This window comes from Hemicordylus capensis, chromosome 4, assembly GCF_027244095.1.
Source record: "Hemicordylus capensis ecotype Gifberg chromosome 4, rHemCap1.1.pri, whole genome shotgun sequence".
Classification (NCBI taxonomy): domain Eukaryota; kingdom Metazoa; phylum Chordata; class Lepidosauria; order Squamata; family Cordylidae; genus Hemicordylus; species Hemicordylus capensis.
The window spans coordinates 172,106,879-172,130,393 of record NC_069660.1 but is presented as its reverse complement, the minus strand read 5'-3'; the positions used below and the strand labels follow the sequence as shown (position 1 = coordinate 172,130,393).

The 23,515-nt window shown below is 44.3% G+C and overlaps 2 protein-coding genes across 9 annotated transcripts in view; both read right to left on the bottom strand.

Annotated features, from left to right (window-relative positions):
* Positions 1-1,446: 1,446 nt before the first annotated feature.
* LOC128324879 (uncharacterized) lies at positions 1,447-23,047 on the bottom strand. Of its 7 annotated transcripts, none has more exons than XM_053250006.1 (10): positions 22,926-23,047; positions 17,312-17,428; positions 16,962-17,092; positions 10,469-10,683; positions 8,446-8,529; positions 7,631-7,724; positions 7,043-7,170; positions 5,320-5,463; positions 3,998-4,165; positions 1,447-2,486 (listed from the first exon to the last, which is right to left on the bottom strand). In XM_053250006.1, the coding sequence occupies exons 1-10, from the start codon at positions 22,937-22,939 to the stop codon at positions 2,271-2,273; spliced, it is 1,311 nt and encodes a 436-aa protein (XP_053105981.1). In that variant the 5' UTR covers positions 22,940-23,047; the 3' UTR covers positions 1,447-2,270. The 7 variants fall into 7 exon arrangements, with proteins under 7 accessions (XP_053105981.1, XP_053105980.1, XP_053105982.1 ...); XM_053250005.1 differs by having other exon boundaries at positions 7,043-7,173; positions 22,926-23,045; XM_053250007.1 differs by lacking the exon at positions 22,926-23,047 and adding an exon at positions 19,259-19,366 and having other exon boundaries at positions 7,043-7,173.
* The window catches only part of LOC128324882 (uncharacterized), a 43,607-nt gene continuing 42,872 nt past the window's right edge, over positions 22,781-23,515 (bottom strand). Inside the window, exon 9 of one of the 2 annotated variants that reach the window (XM_053250015.1) lies at positions 22,781-23,019. In XM_053250015.1, coding sequence (XP_053105990.1) covers positions 23,007-23,019 — 13 coding nt within the window. In that variant the 3' untranslated portion in view covers positions 22,781-23,006. Of the gene's footprint in view, positions 23,084-23,515 lie in introns of both variants that reach the window. The other variant, XM_053250014.1, reaches the window with a different exon arrangement.

Below are 23,515 nucleotides of genomic sequence, written 5' to 3'. Positions count from 1 at the left end.
TCTCAAGCTGGTTAAAAAGGGGCCCAAAGAGTCATTCCAATGCCCCTTTTATTTCTGCCACTGCTGTTGGACATGCACTGTGTTAAATCCTTCACCCCCATTTGATACTATTCTCTTCACAAGGCTCCTGAAACATGCCATACCCACATCTACAACACTAATATGTAGGAGAGCAGCCAGGCAGAGGCCTCCTTCCTGTGGCCATACTGCAAATCTCTGCTAATGCTAAACTAATTAGTGGTCTTGATATCACTAGTGAAACAGCTTGTGCAATTAGGAAAGGTATAGATGAACGATAGTTGCACCTTGTCTGAGCCTGGCATTTTTCAGATTACAAGCTTTGCATCAATAGAAGTGTTGCAAGGTACAATGGAATGGTGCGACTGTTTCAAACCACGAGTAAAGGGTTGTCCAATGCTTTGTGGTAGGCTGGCAGCCATTCATATTGCTATCCACTGCAACGTGGTTCCAGGCAGAGGGTGTCCATATTCTCTGCCCCCTCCTCCTGCCCCATTGTGGGCCAATGGGGTTGCAAAGGAGCTGTCGGGGGGGGGGGGATGTGTGACATCTAAAAAAAAGAAATTCTCATCTCCCTTGTGCAAAGCCGCCAGGGAAAGCACCATTCAAAAACAAAAATTGTGGCATTACACCCTTGTGCAAGCACCATAGCAAAACACAACAATGGCGGGGAAAGCATGGCTCCAAAATGAGAATTTACTTGCAGTGTTGCACCAGCAATCCAGCAGAACTAACAGAAATAGCAGAGAGGGCCCCTAAATAAACATCAGGGGAGCTGAGACCGGTCCCCCTTGCTTTGCCCCCCAAAAGTGAGCAAAGCAAGCCCGGGCAGAGACTCTCAGGTCTTAAGGCTCTGCCCACCAATCCCCCTTCACACAGTGTAAAAATAAGGATAAAAAGAGACAAGTAAAATTGAAGCGGGAAGGAGTGATATGGACAGATTGCCGCCCCCCCCTCCCCGCCATGAACCATCCACACCACTTACACTGGGCAACATTGTTGCAACCCTCCTACAATGGAAAAATACTGCTACTTTCCTGCAATGCAGATGCAGCGTAGTGCTGTAGCGCAGCAATAAAACCCGAAATAGGGCATCTGAAAAATGGATGGCACCTCACTGCAAGTACAGAAGTGAGTACGGAAGCACACTGAGTAGACACGTTGTGAAATGGTTGCAGCGTGTAATGTGGAAAGCACCCCTGAGGAGGAGCTGATTTCTGTGTAAGTGATTCTGTATCAGAGGGCTGGCTCCCAAAGGAATGCATATGCATGCATATGTGCGCACACATACACTTCTGCACTTGAGTGCATTGTTGCCACTTTACTTCCAGTGATTAGCCTTTGCAGTTTTTCTTTTTGGTGTGCTGGGAGTCCGGGATTCTACCCATGTTCGTTCCTTGGTTGGGTAATTTACACCAGGCGCTAGTATCACAATTTCAAACAGAGCTTTATTAAAGTTTTTGCTAGCAATCAAAGCTCATTGGGTGCAGCAGCGCCTTCTAGCAGGTTCTACATCTCTTTTATATTGAGATAACAGTACATTCCACACTTGTGCATTTCATACAGGCCAGTACATCCCCTTTTAACTCAAAAGGTCCCAGATGGTTTCAAGTGTGACTTCTCTCATCCCCACATACAAAGAACAGAATGTACCTGATACGAAAAATGCCATCTATCTCGGCTAGCTTGCTACTTCTTCAGACTACGTCTTTTCTCTGCTTAAGCACATTTTCAAACATTTTCCCACAGGTGGCAGAGGTGGGTGGAGGACTAAGGTCAATATTATGGACAGCAAGTGTCCAATCACCCCCATTTTTATTTTTAAAAATAAAAGTGATCCTTTCAGAGCTAAGCCTCACTGTTAATAGGACTTTCTTCCAAGGTGGGAGAAGAGAAGAATTATGAATTTGGGGGTAGATAGGACTGTGCATATTCCACTGCACCCCACCACCTTAATATTGTTCCCATCCCAACTGCTCTAGTTACAGCAATTTAAATGGCAAAAAATAAAATGTTATTTTCATTTCATTATGATAAGAAAACAAAGTTAAGTGTTTAGCGATTTCCCACTATAGCTTATGGCCGAAGCAAAAATAGCATTATTCACACTTTATCACTTTTTAATCTTTCCACCACTAATTGAATGTAACGAGAGCAGCAACTTAATTTTTAAAGAAAGAAATGGGTGGTCTCAACAGCACAAGCTATACATGTTTACTCAGAAGTAAGTCCCACTATGTTCAATGAGGCTTTCATGATGGAGGGTGGCTCTCATGGGTCAGCCTGACAGGTTGGAAGTCTGTCTGGGCTGCTCTCTCCGTACAACTTAGTTGCTTCTGGGCTTGGAGTTGCTGGTTCTGAGTGGAGAGGATGATAGCATCCTGGAGAGATTCTTGCAGCAGCTTTCTATATTTCTGTTCAAGTGTATTCATCTGTTCTTCTGCATGTCTCCTATAAGCCTGGAATACCTGGAAGAGAAGTCCAATGTGCATGAGTGAGTGAGATCAGCAGCAAGTCCTGAAAAGCACATATTGAAAGGCACTGGTCCACATACTGTGCGGCAAGCTGCCGATCCAAGCGAGAGGCATACTTGCTGCTTCCAAGCCATTCTACATCCCGCCTGCACGCTTTGCAATGCTTGGGCTGCTCCATGGCTAAGCAGCAGTGCATCATTGCACTTCTGACACTTCTCCCATTGGGAAAGATTTGGGCCAGAAGTGCGAGGATGCACATAGCCACAGAGCAGCCCTGCCTTTGCAAAGAGCATGGGCAGGGTACTGAGTGGCTGGGAAGCAGTAAGCACGTCTCTCGCAGTTCGTTCTGCAGGGTGGAAACTACTGCTCACTCTCCTTCCTTGTACATTCTACATGAAATTCCCTGGCCTGGTGGTTCATTTTGCACCCGACAGAGAAACTTGCATATCATCTAAAAACACAATGATTTTCCATGGAGTCACTTCAGACGTCATGTGTGCGATCAAGTAAAATACTGTATATGTACAGGTGAAACTCAGAAAATTAGAATATCATGCAAAAGTCCATTAATTTCAGTAATGCAAATTAAAAGGTGAAACTGATATATGAGACAGACGCATTACATGCAAAGCGAGATAAGTCAAGCCTTAATTTGTTATAATTGTGATGATCATGGTGTACAGCTCATGAAAACCCCAAATCCACAATCTCAGAAAATTAGAATATTACATGGAACCAAGAAGACAAGGGTTGAAGAATAGAACAATATCGGACCTCTGAAAAGTATACAGTGTACTGTGCTTGATTGGCCAGCAAACTCGCCTGACCTGACCCCATAGAGAATCTATGGGGCATTGCCAAGAGAAGGATGAGAGACATGAGACCAAACAATGCAGAATTGCTGAAGGCTGCTAATGAAGCATCCTGGTCTTCCATAATACCTCATCAGTGCCACAGGCTGATAGCATCCATGCCACGCCGCATTGAGGCAGTAATTGCTGCAAAAGGGGCCCAAACCAAGTACTGAATACATATGCATGCTTATACTTTTCAGAGGTCCGATATTGTTCTATTCTTCAATCCTTGTCTTCTTGGTTCCATGTAATATTCTAATTTTCTGGGATTGTGGATTTGGGGTTTTCATGAGCTGTACGCCATGATCATCACAATTATAACAAATTAAGGCTTGACTTATCTCGCTTTGCATGTAATGCGTCTGTCTCATATATCAGTTTCACCTTTTAATTTGCATTACTGAAATTAATGGACTTTTGCACGATATTCTAATTTTCCGAGTTTCACCTGTATATATGGACCTAAAGCTCATTCACTCTACAGAACCCTTGAGACTTGGCTTATATTGAGCTTTTCTAAATATGGGCTAGTTCTAAGATAAAGACCCATATCTCAAAAAGGCCACCATATAGCAACTGGGTTGGTGCTTGGAAGGCTAAGAGCCTCTCTCAGTTTGACATGGGGGATTGACAGCTGAATCTTCTGGTGACCTGCAGGATGTGTTGTTTCTGAGCCTCTACTTCATGTCTGTGCTCCTTATTCAGCTCCTCCAGATCCCTTTCTGCTTCTGCCTGTTCCCTCTGAAGTGCCTCCAGGCGCAGAGTCAGCAAGGTCTTTTCCTTCTGCCAGAGTAGAGCTTCTTGCTGAACTGAAGGAAGCTGAAATGGAGGGAAAGGAGGAAACTTCAAGCAGCTGTTTTGGCATTCTAGACCATGGGGCAGGGATAATGGAGGCTCTTTTGAAAACTGTTTAGCCACCATCTTTAACTGCTGGTATCACGTCCACTATTAGGTGGTGGTTGGAAAATTTTGGCCCTATGTGTTTGTTTTGTAAGTAGCAGCCACAGGGAGTTCCTGGTCCAGGTCAGGATTCCAGGGGTGAGGGGATGTAACCTTTCGCCCCTGCTGCAGTCCTGAACTGGACTGTGAATCCCACAGCCAGGCCCAGCCCAAACCTTCCCAGCACCTGAGTAGGCATGGTGAGCTGCCACACACATCACATGGCATGAAGAACTAGGTGGGTAGCGATTTCTCCCACATTCACCCCAACTCCAAGCTGGAACCTGGCATACAGAGCAACCCAGACAGCAATTTCTCCACCACCACCACCACCACCCTCTGTCCTGATCTCCACCTCACCCACAGATCTGGTTCCAAGCCTCAACCTGGTACACAGCACACCCAACCAGGAACTATTTCACCCCCATTGCCCTGCCCTCTACCCTCTGCATACACCAATCCAATCCCCCCCGCCATCTCTCCCTATTTGATGGTAGCTGTCCCTGTTCTCCCTGCAGGCTCTGGCTGATCCAACTCTCCCTACCTTTTGGGGAGGCGAGGTAGGGAACAGAGCAGCAGGAAGTGTGGAAGTGATGGGTGGAAGTGGAGTGGCTGCACCCGCCTCCACCAGTCTGCCTTCTAAGGCAGTTGTTTCATTGTGCCTTATTGTGGACAGGCCCTGTCCATAGCTGCTACTTGCCTCAGAAGGGGAGCTGCCATTCGTGCCAATGTCACAACCCTGCCTGAAACCCTGGAAAAATCACTGCCAGTTAGCGCTGACAATACTGAGCTAGATGGACTGATAAGGCAGCTTCCTATGCTCATACTGTTTAAAGTCAAGTCTAGTTTGGCCCTTACATGTCTTTGCTGTGCATTTCTCTATTCAGAGTGGTCTTGCTCAGTCCCATATCCTTAAGGACCAAGGCCTTTAAACAAGTACGTATCCCTAATAGGAGGGCCTTGTCTGAATTTCTTTCAGAAGTGCCCAAATCCCCTGCAAACCCATCTCCAGACATTCGTTCTAGTGACTTGACCTTCTCTTGGCCTGCCAGTTCCAATTCCATCTTGAGAAGCTCCTGCTGGATCATGGATTGATGCTGTTCCTTGAGACACTGCCTCTTGGCTTTGGCTAGAGAGAACCTCACCTCTGGATCTTGGTACTGCTGGTTAGCCCAACTCTGGAAGACAGCAGCATAGAGAATCAGTCTGCTTTTAAAGTACCATATTCCAAAAGGTGCTCACTTAGGGAAGATAACTTTCAGTCTTTGGTTTTTAATATAAACAAGTGTTTATGTAGCCCCAGCTCCCTGCAAGATCATTTCACTGAGCATTTAATAGTATTAATGTAGAAGGGTTCCCTCTTGTATCTTCAACAGTTGCATGGTATGCAAAAATGTAGCAGGCAAAGCTTTCCTTGGCAGAGATATGAAATAATTCATCAGCATATCAGCTAGTTGTCACAGGAGCCCTCCCAGGAAAAAAAACAACCAGCAACCATGCTCTAAAGACCTTTTGCATGAAATACATACAGGATGTCTACAAATTTCATATTGTGAAACTAGAAAATGTCAGCTTGGTGTGATGGAAAAAACTGAGCCAATATGCTTCTACTGGATTTGCAGAGAGCAGCTTTAGCTGCGTCAACTCTTATTTATATTGAAAACCAAAGACCGAAATATCTTCCCTGCTTGGATTACACTTCTTTTCACAACCGAGACTTCCGTTTCCTTGGAAAGGATGTTTAGCATGCAGGGTGGGCGGGAGGGAGTCAGAGGATCTGGGCTGATTGAAGTGCTACCCACTGAGCAATGGAGGCCCAGTCCTGAGTCTCCTCTTGTTTCCAAAGCCCGGTTCTTATCTGCCGATAGCCATGTGGCTGCTGCTTGAACTATCACATGCATGCAAGCCACATGCGATAAGAAGGTACAGTAATGTTAATCACACTGGCACAATCCACAAAGACAAGGTGGGGTTGCACTGATGGTGTGCAAATCACCACAGCTGGGTGAGCAGTTAGTGTGCTGCACATGCCTCATGAGGTGCTGCCTCCATGGAAATTACATTTCACGCAGTATGCAGCTATTTGCACATAAGAATTAAGTCCAAGTGCTTAGTGGAGAAACTATTATTTATTTAAAATATTTATACACCACCCACCAATACACTGCTACTTGGGGCAGCTCACAACATTAATAAGATAGATACACTATAAAACAATTTTTTAAAAAACCAGCAAGTTAAAGGACCAAGCTAAAACCAAATTGAAAAGTTACAAATGTGAAAAGTTTCAAATTAAAAGTAAAAAGCTAAGAACTAAAAAACGTATCAGATATAAGTGGCAGATGAAACATTAAAAAGCCTCTCTGAAAAAGATGGGTCTTCAACCATTTAGGAGGGAGCATAGCAAAGCTCTTCAAAGAGAGTGTTTCAAAGCTGTTCATGTGCTTTTACTTTATCATATTTATATCCCATCTGATATACTCATCTTTAGGCAGTGCACACAATTTTCCTTTACAATAATGAAAGCTATCAACCATTTCTTAACACAAACCTCCAGCTTCCAGAGTTCCAAGGACAATTACTACTCTATATTGGGAGGGCATGTTGCATGGCATGGCTGCAAACCACAAAGCTTCCTAGTACAGCATTCAACGGAGAACACATTTGTAATTGTTGCTAAAAAAATCAAATCTGTCCAGCCTCGTAAGCACAGATTCAGGCACAGGCCATAATCTGAAGCCCCACATAAACACTTACAGGGCTGGGGGTTCGGGTTGCCCCGTTCAAGTTCCTTGTTTTGTAGGCTGCATCTGTAAAAGGTTTCTCTTCTGTGGCTCCTTCATGTACACCCATCTGCCCAAGGTCAATCTCTGAAGTACTGGAACCTTCTGACAGAAACAAATCTTGTGTGAAAGGAAGTTATTAGCATGAAGGGATGGGAAAGAACGTCTTCAATCATTGGGAGAGTGGGAGGAAGGTCTTGCTGTGCAAGGTGAAATAGAATAGCCTGACACCCCCGCCCCCCACCACACAATTTAAATACACTCTCCTGCTAGGGACCTAACTTTTACAAAGTACACTTCACCCACAGAATGTATTAAACACACCTATATGTATAATCTTCCTTCTCATCTTTCTCTCCCAGACTTAGCGTTTTTTCTGCGGTTACTCCCTAAAGAAGTGTGCCAAATATTGGACATTGAATAGGGCAGGATTTGTCCTACAAGTCAAGATGCATTCTGTGTATTCATCATTCTCATCTTTGCCTCTCATCCATTCCCCCCGAAATCCACACAGATGAATAAAGGGTAATTCTGTCTCAGAATAGTTTTTCAATTCCGATACCTTCTTCCTCCTGGTGTGTATCACTTTGGCTCAGTTTGCTTCCTAGATGATTTCCCTTTTCATCTCCACTATCAATTTCTGACAGGAATTGGCCCTGAAATAGAACACAATCAAGTGGATCAAAGCTATAGAGGTGTGATCTAGGCCTCCCATAGAACTCTCCCCCAAATGGAACAAAGATTCGGCGGGGGGGGGGGAGAGAAGAGATTTATGATTTGACTTTTAGGCAAAAGTCATTCAACGTAAGAGCCATTTCTCACTGCACTGACCTTCACACAGTGCTGCATTTCCCCCAGCATGGGAAGGGTGGCCTTTAAGAGAAACTGAGCCCTGTGGCACCCCAGCGCCATCTTGGAAAGGGCAGGTGGAGTGCTGAAGTATAGTGCTTTCCCTTTCCAGCTCTGCAGAGCACTATATTTTCCCAAGCTCTGTAAGCACCTTCTAAGATGGTGCTGGGGCTCAGTGAGGGAGCTGCACTTAGGGGTGATGGGAGCCACCACAGGTCATGCAATGATGAAGGGTCAGTCAGCAGCGAGTAGGGTTTGCCAGACATTCCGTATTTGGAGGCACACTCACACTCCATTTGATGCTGCTTAGTTTTTGACAGTCCTAAAATAATGCAGATGGAACAATTAAAAAGATAATCTCAAAAGCCAGATGCCAAAATAATGACTAACAGAATGTTGGTCTTTTCTAGGTGTGCCTGGCTGCTTTGCTGTGATGGAATGGACAGGGTTCCTTATACTGAGTACTATGGGAAAACATCATTTCCCCTGCCCTGAAGTCTCAGAATGTGGTTGAGATCTGGGACTTACCCTGGCTTCAAGACAAGGGTCCTCCTTTATTTCATATGCTGCTGATGTCAATTTCTTTTCCCCCCAGCTTTGCTTCTTCAGCACCTTGAACAGAGTCCAACTTAGTTTGTGGAGCATGTACCAGAGAAGCACCCTGCCGCTCCCCTCACTCTGCCGCGCTAGCCCAATGTTTAGCAAAGTCATGCAAATGGCCACCATCTGCACAGCTGCCATGGCCATTCAGAAGATATCTCCTGAATGTTCTATTCCGAACTTTCAGTGTCCATTTAGTGACATCCTTTCTAGTATGAAAAAATCATAGGCAGCTGTTTGGTTTGTTCTGTTTCTGGCGGTGGGGGGAGGGGTCTGTTAAATAACTATTTGTACTTTATTTATAATGTATTCAAATATATGTAAAGGCAGGGTCGGGAGAAGCTGGGTATGGTATAAAAGCCACATAGTCTTCAGTTTATAATAGGAAAACAGAAGGAGTTATGCAGCTTCAATTTTATTAGCCTGACTAGGTTCCCAACACTGATTTCAGGATGCACTCAGAATTTCTGGAACCAAGAATAATAACGGCCATTTCTGCATTTTTAGAAATTAACTGCCAAGTTTTATGTTTTTTACGAATGAAACCGCAGCTATTATTGTTCCTTTATCCCAGTAACTCTGGGTACATCCTGAATTTAGATTGTAAGACAAATGCATGTGGGGCGAGTCTGTTATTAGTCGTGATACTTCTATGGCACCAGCAGGTTCAGAGGCAATGAATACGACTGCTGGGGAGAAACAGCAGGGGAGGACTCTTGCCTTCATGCCCTGCTTGAAGATTTCCTAGAAGCAACTGATTAGCTATTATAGGAAGAGATTGCTGGACCAGGGGCATAGCAAGGTTGGGGTGGGCCCTGGGGCATAAAGTGAAGATCGGCCCCTGTCAGAGGCATAACTATAATAGGGCAAGGGGAGACAGTTGTCTGGGGGCCCACTGCCTTGGGGGGCCCCCCAGAGGCAAGTCACATGACTGACTCCCCCAGTCGCGCACCCACCCGGGCTTCCTTCAGTTGTGTTCATCCTCTGAAATTGGTGTGAGTGTTAAGACCTGGAGCTACCAGAACAGCATGTCTTTCTCTAGTACCATTCAATGACTTGCATGTCCACAATTTACAAAACTTTTAGAAAAATAATTTAGGATGATGTTCTATTGTGGCACATAGGTTTTTACTATGCTTTTTGTTACCACTATTCAGCCTCATTTAAGATTTCTTTACTTCATGAGCTGATCTTCAGTGTGTGTGGGGGGCCCATTTTAAAATCTTGTCTCTGGGCCCACTCCAGCCTTGCTATGCCCCTGTCCCCTGTCCCCACCCCACCCCCTTCTTCAGAGAGGAGCAAGGGGGAGAGCAAAGAAGTTCTTTGAAAGAACAAGCCATCACCCAGGAAGTGGGCTCCCCTCCCTCAGAGGCCCTGGAACAATTGCCCTCCACCCCATTCAATTGTACCTATACCCCTATGCTGGAGCAGATGGCCTGATCCAAACAGGGCTTTTCTTATTTATTTATTTATTTATTTATTCATTCATTCCATTCCATTCCATTCCATTCCATTCCTATGCCACCCATCCCAGAACTGTTCAGGGCAGGTCACATAAAACATTGAATAAAAGCAGTTAAAATATGTTCTTTAGAGTGGCCCCAGTGACTTGTCTTTTAAATATCTTTACTTTTACTAGTCAGTGACTGTAATAAAGATTTTGGTTCTGGTCTTGGACTGAAGTGAACTGTGTAGGGGAGGTGCATTTCACTTCTATAGGGAATATTTCAAGTCTTCACTCTCTTTTACATGCAGATTATTCTTAAACTGTTGAATCCTTGGGAGATTTTCTGCCAGCCAAGACTATACTGCTTCCAATGCGTCCCTTCAGCTCTGGCTGGGTGAGATTTCCAACTGCAATGCCAGATACAATTTGCACAGTAAGGACATTATTATATACAGGATTTTTTATCAACTTGCATCAGCCTTGCTGCTTGGTTGGCCATGTTACCTGTAGTTCCTTCATCACTCTCCCTAACTGGCCGATTGTGCTGTCCTGTTCTGGGCGAGTGTGGAAGAATAGCTGGGCCCTCAGCTCTCCAATCACGGCCCTTCGCTTTTGTGCTTCTTGAACAGGATCCCAGTGGACTGGTGAAACTCTCTTTGCCACCGCCCTTACTTTTTCAGCCAACGAGAGGGCAGATAGAATCTCTTCTCCAGAGGCATCTAAGAAGAATACAGAGCGTTCAGCTAGGCAAAGGATCCAATTAGTGACATCTCAGTCTCCTTACCCCAGAAAGGAGACTGAGATGTCACTACCCCTCCTTACCCCAAATGCAGTTTAGTCACCACATTTTACTCCTTAATTAATAACTTACACCCCATTCTGTTCTTGAAATTAATACAGATGCTGACTTTTGATTAAAGCATAATTTCAGCTTTGCAGTCAGGTTGGAAAGACTACCAAAGTGAGCCAGCATGGTGTAGTGGTTAGAGTGCTGGACTAGGACCGGGGAGACTCGGGTTCAAATCCCCATTCAGCCATGATACTAGCTGGGTGACTCTGGGCCAGTAACTTCTCTCTCAGCCAAATCTACTTCACAGGGTTGTTGTGAGGAGAAACTTAAGTATGTAGTACACCGCTCTGGGCTCCTTGGAGGAAGAATGGGATATAAATGCTAATAAATAATAATAATAATAAAATAATAATCATCACCACCATCATCACCATCACCACCAGCCAATTACAAAAAGCAGCTTTACTGGGAACAGCCTTTATTCTGCGACGATATCTATAACAACAGCAACAACATTGATAATAAAATTCAGCCATCCCAGGTCCTTGGGAAGGACTCGATGTCTGGATAAAACAAACCAGTCAATAACACCTGTCTGACTGTGTAAATAAATAAATACATAAATAAATAATACCACCAGCTTGGTAAACAAAGAAGGGGTTAGAGAAGACAGAAGCAAAGGCAAGTGTTGGGAAGCTGAAAGTGGGGCCAGTTCCATGTTTCATGGGGCCCTCAGAAAACTGCCTTCTATGAGCCCTCTTCTATCTACGTGGGCCTCAGGGAGTCACTCCACCACCACAGGAAAGCAGCACAAAGATAGTCTCAGAGATCAGCAGCTACCCGACAATGCTGAGCTGTCAATGGCCCTGGCCAGAAGGGGTAAACAAAGGGGAAATGGTGAGAGAAGGATAAAGATATAGACTTTTTAAAAAGAAAGAGAAGCTTGTTCAAAGCAAATCAGGAAATGCCTGTGACGACACTGGGAACCATCTCTAGAGATCATCTCTGCCTGCCATAGGCACTAACAACTGCTGCTACTGCCCTCTAGTGTCTTGAGTACAGATGTGTACTTTCTTTTTTAAAAAGGCATATTTCTTCAGCTGCTGCTGTTGGTGGTGAACCCAGCATTTCTACTGCCCCACTTAAGACAGGCAGACAAAAATATGAACCTTTGTGAAATAAGTTATGATTTACCAGGGACAAGCATCTGAAAAACTGGGCTGTCCTGGTTAAATTCAGACTAATTACTTTTCAGCCAGTGGTGCATGTAACACGGTGGCAGTTGGCCCTGCTGGAAATGCACGACACCATACCACCTGCTGGAAGAGAGATGGCTAGGGCAGCAGCATGCTGGCAGCAAAGTATGGCAGCTGGATCTTCAAGAGAGGCATAAGTCGGGCAAGGAGGGAAGAAGGCACAAGACAGAGGAGAAATCAGGAAGTGGCAGCCGCAATAGCAGCTGGAGAAGCTTCCCCATCAATGCAGTGCAGGGAGGAGCATGGAGCAAGCCACCCACTTCTGTGCAAAGCAGCCACCCCTGCTGGCAGTGGTACTTGCAAAAAGTGATATCCACAAAAATGGTACTTGCAAAAAAGGCTGAAAAGTCCTGGATCATTTCCAGACATCAGGCTTTACATGGGTTTACTGCAAAGCTTTACTGAAAGTTCAAATTTGCCCCTCAAAAAACCCACATAAAAAGTGGATTTTTATACCCCAGACATAAATTGGGCTAAGCTCTAACATGCAATGAAACACAAATAGTGTGTGATGTGCTCCCCAATATCTCACATGGACTTCGGCGTGAATCCAGCCAATGTGTGAGTGCACTCTCCCCATTCAGAGCTAAAAGCCCTGTCTGGAAATGCTCCTGCTCTGGAGGGTATTGCCTGCCTGCCTGCCTAGAGTAAAAACTTATTCACAGCTTAAAAAACAAAAGTTCATTTATTTGAGATCTGGTAAGATTTAATACTTTTTATTAAAAAAAAATTATGGCAAAGTATTACCTGCTTGTTACATTCAGATATGGAAAGATGTGTGTTCATAAAGTGCTCAGATTTGTTTGGGTAAATGTTTTGGATCAGTAACATCTTTAATAATTGAGAACTGATCTCTAGGAAACTAAAGTGTAAGTTTTTTTGAAAAATGTTTTCTGTGATATACTATTTATCATCATCATCATCAAAGATCACAGGAGACATGAACTTTGGACACACACACCCCACCATTCATTCAACTCACTCCCTAGCTGCTTTTAAGGCCCTTTTTAAGACCTACCTGTTTTGCCAGGTGTTTGCCCTTTTGTTATTGTTATTGTTAACTGCTTAAGAGTCTTTGGAGGAGGCGGTATATAAGAAAATTTTAATAAATTATTTAATAATAATATGAATTCCAGCACTAGAAAAAATTTAGTGCACAGCTAACAAAAGCAACCCCTCGTAACAAAGAAGGCACAGGAATTGGTGGGGCACTACTGCAGAAGGAGGGTGTAGCCTTGGTGTTTGGCACTCTGGAAAAAGCACCTGATGAAAGTGGACACACTAGAGTGGTCCTCTGTGGCAGCACTCCAGCTCCAAAGGCACAATCCTAAAATGTCAACCCAATCAGCAGAGCCTTGAGTAACCCCAGGCATACCTAGAGCAAAGTACTTCATAGCCAAGCAACTGTGGAACCAACAGAGAGGTCACAATAGCTCCTGATCAGAGGCAAAGTGCTGCAGGCATGAGCCTTCTAGCAGAATGAGTGCCAGAGATTGCCTGGAGTTTGCAGGACCTGAGGAGGGGGTGTTATGAACGGTCTATAACATATCAGAACCAGAGGTACCAACTCAGAAGCATGTGAAATATAGGCCTGTGTCTGATTTTATTTTATATTAAGAAATGAAATAATACCTGAACTCGAGGTGAGCTGGCATACTGCTCCCTGCTCTGTGAAGGGAGAAGGTGATCCAGCACTGTGTTGTTAAAATGGATATGCAAGAAACACAAAGCTTGGCCTGGGCCACTCATATGCAAAAATGCAACTGACTACCAAGTGTCTGTGGAAGGAGCCAAGGGCTGATCCCCCCCCACTTTCCTGTTACAAGAAGTCAGTGTTAAATCCTTGTCAGTGATTAACTGTATTGTTCTCCATGGAAGTTCAACATAGCCAAATGCATACAGAGATCCGTCTGTAGACTTTAATCTCACCTCACTGATGCTACAAATGTATTGGACATCTGACACATATATGTTAAATATTCTCTTGTTTTCAATTACAAGAAAAACACTAGGTAGAGATATACAAGAAATAATGTGATTGCTGTCTCACAACTAATTTTCTCACTAACTCCTCTGAATTTTAACAGCTTTTGGGGGAAGATGCAATTTGCAGCTCTCAGCACAGAGTTTACAGAAGATGAGATTCAGAGATCTCTCTGGACTGGCCAATATCCTGAATAATTAAGACTTTGTTCAGAAGGTAGCAGCAAGTTGTCACCTTTTTTGGACACCCAGGAAGAGAAATACACTATAAGAATGAGGCTTTTAGACAGAGAGTTTTAGCAATCTTTTGCCTACAGCAAAAACTGCTCACGAGGATCCCAGAGTTTGCTGCTAAGCCACGGGGCAAAGCAGGAATTCTGGCCATGAACAGAAACTACAGCAATGCCTGAGTTTTGCTGCCCAAGCTGCCTGATCTGAGCACTGCAACAACTCCTGTCTCCGCCAAAGACCTCAGCTGAAAAGATCTCCGCTCCAGTCTCCGGTCCTGGGTAAATATGCTGCTCCTACAAGCCTGGAATTCCTTCATCCCTTCCCCTTCTCCTGCTCCCTTCCCCTCATCCCCCTACTAATTCCTGAATCTCCCCTCAAACCACGCCAGCCCTCAGCCTTCCTCCCCCCACCTTTTCTGCCTGTATCTGAATAGTATTAGGCTTTAGGAAGATTTAATGCACACACATATGTTAGTTAGGCACATTACACTACACCTTGAATCGGAAACATGTTATTTTAATGTGGATTATTTTATCTTGATGAGCAACTTTTTATAATAAAGCCCATTGAACTTTCTGAGTGTGTCTCTCTCTATCTCTGTTTGCGCGTCCAGATCCTACATGGTCACCATATAAAAGAACTTGGTCCAGACCTATTTTGTATACTGGCTAATGAGCATATTTAGTATATAAATCAGGCCTGGTCTGTAACAGGGGCATTGCAGTGATCATAGCAGGGCTGTGGATAAGTGCCATAAGAACCTTTAAAAATGAATATAATTTTTTTAAAAAAATTGAATGTCATAGTTTGGATGATAAAGGAGATTATCTTCTTCTGATGTATGGTGGGGCAGCATGTGATCATGCCTTCCTTCCCTACTTATCAGGTGCAACCTCCCTACTCCAACACCCCTGGACATCCACACATGGCCATATGATTTGAACAGGTTGTAGACACAATCAAATCCAACACATGCAAGTCCTAATCACATGGCTACTTTGCCCCTCAAAATCTGGTAGCTGTGCAATTTGGGTCCATGTGCATCCTATTCAGATAGGCCCATATGTAGACAGACAGTACAGACACTCCTGGTCTCTCCCTACCTTCTTTATGGGGGAGTGAGTTTTGTCTGAACTGGACTTGTATGATGTGGGCAATGGGAAGGTGTATGTTGGTGTGTTCATTTACTCCATTTCTATCCTGTCCTTCAGTGTAAAAACTATTTTACGGGATGTTTACAAAATGAAGTCTAACACAAAACACAATTACAGTAACAAATAAAAAGCAGGATAAAACAGCAGCAATTAAAATCATTATCACCAAGGATGAAAAAGCCTGGGAAGGTAAACAGAGTTTCACCAAAGAAAGAGAGGCTCTGGTGAGCCTCCCTGGGGATAATATTCTAACAGAGTTTTCCCCAGTCATCACCTGCTTACTTCAAGAGAAGGGGGCCCCCAGAGGAGGACCCTCAAGGATGACCTAATGTACAGGCAGGCTTGTGCTGGAGTAGGAGAACTTACATAGTCTCAAGCCATGTCGGGCTTTCAAGAGAAGCACCAGCACTTTGGATTGTGTCCTGAGATGGACTGGAAGCTGGTGCAGCTGTTTCAATACTGCCAAGGTATGTTCCCATTAATCATTTTCACATTTAATCATTTTAAAACTCACTGCAGTTTTTGAACAGTCTTCAGAGGCAAGCAACCCCATATATAAGCACATTACAGCAGTCTAATCATTATGCTTGCCATGCGTAATGACACAGGCCATGTCCAATAGTGACTCATGATGCTTGCACACACTCCACGCACCACTCAGGAATACAATGGTCCAGCTGTGCACAGCACAGTGCTTTGTACCCAAGAAAATGTGCTTCTTCCCCCAAACTGCCCAGACGTATTTCACACTACAGATGTCAAAATGCCACACACACTTCTTGGATTTTGAGATGTGTCATCATCACTGATGAGCAATTCAGCTCTTCCCAGGTCTGTATTGTATTGCAAAGCTTTCATTTTATATTTAATTTATTCCATTTTTTGTAATCCTTTAAAAGCTATACATTCTCCTGCTTTGCAATTCCTGCAGGTATGGTACATCTAGTCAGTGCACTTAAAAAAAAAAAAAAAAAAAAACTGCAACTGAGTGGCGTCTCTTCTGTCCCCATCTACTAGCTATGTTATTTTGAGTTATATCTCACTTTTCTACCATCAGCAGTACAGAATGGCTAACAAATACAAATATGCAACCAAAAACAAGAGTCAGTACAAAATCCCCCACTATAAACAAGCAATATGTATCGGTGAAGAACATCTAAAATAACCTCAAGCTCCAAAGACAAACATTTTGTTACTACCTCTTGAAAAGACCAATGAGATTGGATGGGTTTCCTCAGGAGAGAATCGCACAAACATGGGGCGACCACTGAAAGCCAGGTCTTAGTCCAGGTCAGTGTTTCTTTGGATGGTGCTGGCACCCAAAGAAAGGCCTCATTTCCCAGGCTAGATCCTTGGCAGAGGGAGTGCATATGTGTGAAGTCTCTCCTGCAAGAGTTAATATATGGGTGAACTATTGCACTATTGTCACTGCAAAGTGATGTGCAGTGGCTTAGACACAGTTGTGGCAGGACACATTCCCTAAAGGCCTAAGAGTCACACTCCACACTTGCAAGCCACCTCTGCAAGATGGAGAGCCAGACAGAATTCTAACTTGGAATCATAAAGACCATGTAGACAAGTACCTGGCAAGGTCAGGCACAACAGCAAGAACGTGAAGGCATTCTCTTGCAGTAAATGCTTAAGAATCCAGGGGAGGAACCCTGCTTCAGCAGGAAGGGACGCAGGAGATGAAGCCCAGAAGAGGGGTAAAAAGCTGTACCGGAAAAAAGCAGTAAGGTACAAATCACCACCACACCACAGCATGAAGGGAGTATATGAGCACAAGCAGGATGAATTAGGCAGACAACTCAAATCTGAGCAGAGAGAGCATCCTCTGCCCTAGTGCCAGAGATTTAGGAGTGACACACATTCCCATAGAAGGCACAATCCCACCTTACACTCTGCTTGATCTCTAATCAGACCCCACACTCACAGATTGGTGCTAGGCCGCTCATCTCCTCCAGAGAACTCCAAGATCTTGGCTGTAACACGTCGAAACCCCCGACCCTCTGCTTTCATTTCCATAGAGACTGTGAAGAGGTTGCCACACCTAGGAGTAAGGGCAAGACAGTGAAAACTAGGCAGATGGAGGAGCATTGCTATTATCTAAGCCTCACCTCGATCTCCAATCATGGTCCTAAGATTAGATCTTAGATGTCCTAAGATTTGCAGCTTAATTTTATTGGTGACCCGCCTGCTTATTTCCTATGCAGTCCCCACCTCAGCTCCGGCTGTCTGTTGGAAAGGTAGCAAAGGCCTTCTCACCTAGATATTCCTTCTCACCTAGATATTTTTCCCTGCTAGAGGAGGGGGGCTTCTCATTTCATTTCTGTTTCTCAAGAACACAGAAATGCATCCTTGGCATGAGGCAGAGTATTATGTTTCACAAGTCCTCCATAAGGAAGGTCAGGTTCAAATCCCATGAAGTTCCTGGGTAGCCTTGGGCATATCAATGATGTTCTCAACCTAACCTCCTGTCATGGTCTGGGAGTCAGACCCTATATTACCAGAAGATGGGGAAGATGGAGAGAGCCAGGGTGGTGTAGTGGTTAGAGTGCTGGACTAGGACCGGGGAGACCCGAGTTCAATTCCCCATTCAGCCATGAGACTTGCTGGGTGACTCTGGGCCAGTAACTTCTCTCTCAGCCTAACCTACTTCACAGGGTTGTTGTGAGGAGAAACTCAAGTATGTGGTACACCGCTCTGGGCTCCTTGGAGGAAGAGCGGGATATAAATGTTAATAATAATAATAATAATGATGACGATGATGATGATGATGCACTGATTAGGCACAGTGCTGCCAGTCTGCACTGGGATGATCTGAGGTGATGGCCCTGCCCCACCCCTTCACCCTTAAATAGAGGGATCTCCCCTACTCCACCAGAGCCCCTGCTTGAGAAAGAAGGGCACAGCCCTTATAAGCTGCTGCAACAATGCCTTCAGAGTGGGAGACATCAGTCCAGTGGCAGGACTATTTAAGCCCTCGGGTAGCTCCAGATAATTGCTGGAGCAACATCCTAGTGGGTTATTTTATTTATTGATCACATTTATATACCGCCCCATAGAAAATCTCTGGGCTGTTTACAGTTTAAAACCCTAAACCAAACTAAATCAATCAATAAAACTCTAGCACATTATAAACTAAAAGCCTGATAAAATAGGTGCATTTTCAAGAGTCACTTAAACACAGCCAGAGATTGGGAGGTTCTGATCTTACTTGAGAGGGTGTTCCACAGCCCTGGGGCAACCCTAGAGAAGGCCCAGTTTTGGGTCACCACCAAATGAGCTAGTAGTAACTGCAACGGGACCTCCCCCAATGATCTTAATGGCAGCCGGGTCCATGAAGAATGCACTCTCTTGTTGCTTGGGGATGCCTTGAATGCAGCTCGTACCTGCTCAGTGATCTGTTGATAGTTGTGTTCCTATCCAATGAGCCATCTCTGTCCCCATTTCCCTGCTTAAATTCCTGACATTTTCGTCACTCACCAGCAATTCTACAGGCTCCAGTCCAAAAGAGAATACCACATTTGCAACGCTGCTGAGGGGCTAAAACAGTGGTCCAGGCAAGCCATGTATGCATGTAGATATGTACAGATTTAGCCATCAAATATTGAAAACTATGTTCCAACCTTCTTCCAAACATTTTGAACGTTCCATCTCTCTTCTTTAGCAGTTAAGAGGCTCTGCCCACACAGTTCTCATTAACCAACCTAAACATCAAATGATCCCTTGTAATTTGTGGCAGATTAAATAAAGGGGTGCTCTGTAGTCAACTGGACCAGTCCATAGTGATTTCAGATATGCTTTCTGCTGCTGCCTCAAATGGCAATACAAATTGTATCACATTACAATATGGGACGATCCAGTTCATGCTACTCACTCTTCAGCTATTCTCCATCAGATTAGGACTCCTTTTTTGATTACAGGAACTCCAGGATCTCAGGTGGCTGGTTAGAACAGCTTCTGCTGACCCCTCAGCACCAGTCACATTATCTGAAACCTAGCCATAAGTTTCTCCTGTCTCAGATGATCCGTGTATGCTTTAATGTATAGAAGAGAGAGTGTTACCAGCTGAGCCTATTCTGCTCGCTCCCAGAAGTCTCCCTGGTTGCAACTGCATCTCCAGGCTTGGGGACTGCACTTTTGCTATGCTCAGGAGCTGCAACGCAATGTGAGCTCCCAGTCTATGTTATACATGGGGACAAGTCGCTTAGTTGGCAGTGGACTGGTTGCCCCTAGATTTGGCTGCAAGCCCCATAAATTGGAAAGTGGATTAGATCCACACTCCCTATTTCTGTGAGGGGGCCCTGGCTAAGCAGACTCCAGAACTAGCTACTGCAAGTGTCTCGCATTCAAGATCATTTCGGACTTGGAACGAAAACTAAACTTTCCTCTTCCTCTTGCAAAGAGAGACAACACCTGGCCATCAGACCAGGGAGGAAAGACAGATAAGACAAGGGTAACAGCATCCATTACAATAGGGATGAGTCAGGGATGTAACTTTGAAAAGGTGCCCATCAAAACTTTTGATAGGATTATCAGGAAGCCTTTCCCAGTACAGGATGCTCTGGATGCACCTGCACACTCCAATTGTCCTCAGAATACAATAGGCGATTCACACACCTCCTTACTCAGGAGGGAAGATCAGACACAATGCATTCCAAAAAGGTTGTCTGGGCTCCCCTGTTCAGCAGAGCAGGACAAAAGACAAGTGCCTTCAATGCACATTTTGGGATAAAAATATCCCTAATTCCATGACCCAGTGTGCTTCTATTACACTTGGGACTCCCACTGCAAAACATCTCAGTGTTCCCTTGTGCCTCTCTCTCTGGACCCCATCAGACTGCAACAAGAAACTCCAGCAGACCACCTTGGTGTTCCCATCTTCAGGATAGGCGATATAGCCTCTTGCCCAGCATCTTCAGGGCTGAACCTATCCCTTTCTCTTATTTCTGAAATCTTGCCCCTCTGTCTTAAAGTACCTCTCTAGCCCGCCTGGGAATTTACACATAATTTGGAGCTTTAAGCTAAATGTGCCTTACAATAGCCTATTTTAAAACATATTTGCATTGCTTTTACATTAGGACCACCTAGTAAATTATATTTCTTCAATAAATTTCTATTTGTTAATTAAAACCTCTCTCTCTCAAGCTGATTTTCTTGAGTTCATACATTTGCACAAATTAAGGCTGATTTGGTACCGTCTCCCCTTTTGAGCTAAATTCCCCCCACATTCTCTGGAACTGGGGGTGCCAACCAAACACCCTCGAGGCAGTTTCATCAACAAGAGTGCCTTTCTTAACCCACTCAAGAACCAGAGGAGACCTCTCAACATGTTATTTGTTGGGGCAGCACTATGGTAGCAGGCTCCATCTCCCTTCACCTATTATACAAGCACCATAAAGTCTGAACCCTGGAACAGCAGGACTCCCAAACATGCAGGAAAGGGCCCTCTCTTCATATAGTTGCATGGGTAGGTAACTTCAGATCTTACAACAGATGCAGGAAGGTAAAGGCACCCCTCTGGCGCATTCATTGTACATGCTAATAGTGCGAGAAAGAGGCAAGGTTGCTATGGAAACTGGAGGTGAAGAGTTAACTGCAAAATCAGTTCCTGGCAGGCCTTGTGCTGAGCCAGCTCTTGAGCAAGTTCTGGGCTATTTCCATCCTTAGAGGGAGCCAACAAGGAAGTGGATTTATACAAACTGTCTAGTTTGCTTTAGTAGACTGCTCAAGAAAGATGCTGAATCAAGGCAGCAAATCTCTCATTGGTTAAGAGTGATTCACAGTAGTCAGAGGTCTAGTGCTTGGGTCATTCAAAGCTAGCTCATTTTGCTGTTTTAATTGCTCTTGGGCTGTGCCTGCAGCATCCAGGCAACCAATCCTAACATGACAGGAAGAGTAAGGCAGGCTTTTAGGGATGTGCAGAATGTTCCGTGTTCGCAACATTCCGAATGGAAATGGGCCATTTTGAGTGTTCCGAGGTCAGAACAGAATGCCCTTCAAATGAAGGGCCTGTTCTGAGCCTGGAACACTCAGAACAGCCCCTTTCTAGTGCCAATTTGGACTCCAGAATGATACTCTTCTGGCCTCTGCACATGTCTGGCAACCATTTGTGTGGTCAACTTGCACAGAGGCCACAAGAGCACCATCTTGGAATCCAAAATGGTGCTCTGAACATTTTGGGTCAGAACGGGGATCTTCTGTAGGAACAACCAGTTGTTCTGATAGAACATTCCATGGATTTAGCATTCCGTTCTGAGCTTGGAAGGCTAAATCTGTTTCGTGCACATCCCTATTTTGCATACTACATCCTTCCTGATTTAAGACGCAAAGACCTAATGCCAACTCTCTTCCTAAGCAGTGTGACTGTGTTACACTGAAATGCAGCTCTCTTGCTGCTGAGTGGCACATTTGTACAAGCAGCTTGTGGCACACTTCAGATTGCACAATAGAGCTGGACATGTGTGAGCATCCCAGTTTGCCCAGCTGAAGGCAGAGCCTAACTCTAGCCAGCACATCACTAGACCAGAGGCCTTCTAAGTGGAACTGAAGGTAACACTAAACACTGTTTAGCAGAATAGGAATATTCAATTTATGGTTGGGAGCATATGTAGTTTCATGGAAAAATTTGTGAGATATCTATGCGGGTAGCTTTGTTCAATTTGAAATCCTCTCTAGATGAAGAATTACCATGGTCTCACTTTTTTGTGCTTTTTAAAAAAACTTACCAGAATTTAACAGCAATTTTGAATGAATTGGCTGGGATCCTGGCTTAGTCTTAATCAGGGTAGAATCCACTCAAATAATGGGAATTTGTTTGCTCTGAACAAATTTAAATACCATTGTAAGTCCTCTGAATAGGACGAAGTCAGGACCCTAGCCATTGGGAATAGCAAGGCTGTAAGCCTATGCATACTTTCTTGGGAGTAAGCCCATTAAACTCAACAGGGCTTGCCTCTGAGAAGACATGCATGGGATTGCATTGTATGTAACAATCCTTCCCTTCCCCAGAAGTCATTTTATTTTATTTTATTATTATTACTATTATTACATTTATATCCCGCTCTTCCTCCAAGGAGCCCAGAGCGGTGTACTACATACTTGAGTTTCTCTTTCACAACAACCCTGTGAAGTAGGTTAGGCTGAGAGCGAAGTGACTGGCCCAGAGTCACCCAGCTAGTTTCATGGCTGAATGGGGATTTGAACTCGGGCCTCCCCGGTCCTAGTCCAGCACTCTAACCACTACACCACGCTGGCTCTCCAATAATTCACAACCAGGAACTATGTATTAGGCCTGTGCTTGAGAAAAATCATATCAGATCTGACACAATATGATCCAACATAAAAATGGTCAGAATTGGAGTGGTTTGTTATATCATATAGTTTGATTGTGTCAGAACTAAAAAAAAAAAAAATGTGTTTTGTACACTATGCTCCTTTGGAGGGAATAAGACCTCCAAGGTATGCACAGGAATGTACTTCAAACAGTGAGCAGGTAACTTCACAATCCAGTGCAGAGCTGGCGGTGTGTGCTGCTCCCTTGCCTTCTCAAGTGCATTTTTTCTCCTGTGGTCCTTACACAGCTTTGTCCTGTTTCTGAAAAATGTTTTGCAAACAATCTTGGGTCAGCGAAATCCCCTGCAAGTAGAAGTGAATGGCAGCTTGTGAATCAACCATGATTTCAGTTGCTTCTTCTACCACCCTAAAGAGAGGAAAGAGAGAGAGAGAGAGAGAGAGAGAGAGAGAGAGAGAGAGAGTTGATACCGTAAGATATCTCAGGGGGGCTGAGAAAGAATAAGGGAGTACGTGGGCAAGCAGAAACAGGTACAAAGGCTGTCCTTTAACACCTAGCCTAGGATCCATCTTCTACCATCTTTAGGTCTGTTAAAAAACATTTTTAGTCTTCATGCCAAGATGGCTAAACAGGATTGATCTCTCAATACAAGGGGGAACAAACAGTTTTCATAGCACAATGGTCCTAAAATCCTTTTAGTTCTGCATACCTACTCAAGGATATCCTCACATCTCTTCCAGCTGCCTTAGGTCATTAATCTGAACTAAATTTAATAAGCAGAGCATCCAATCAGGACAGTTTCAAGCCATTCAGATCCTAGTTCAATTGAGTCAAATTATT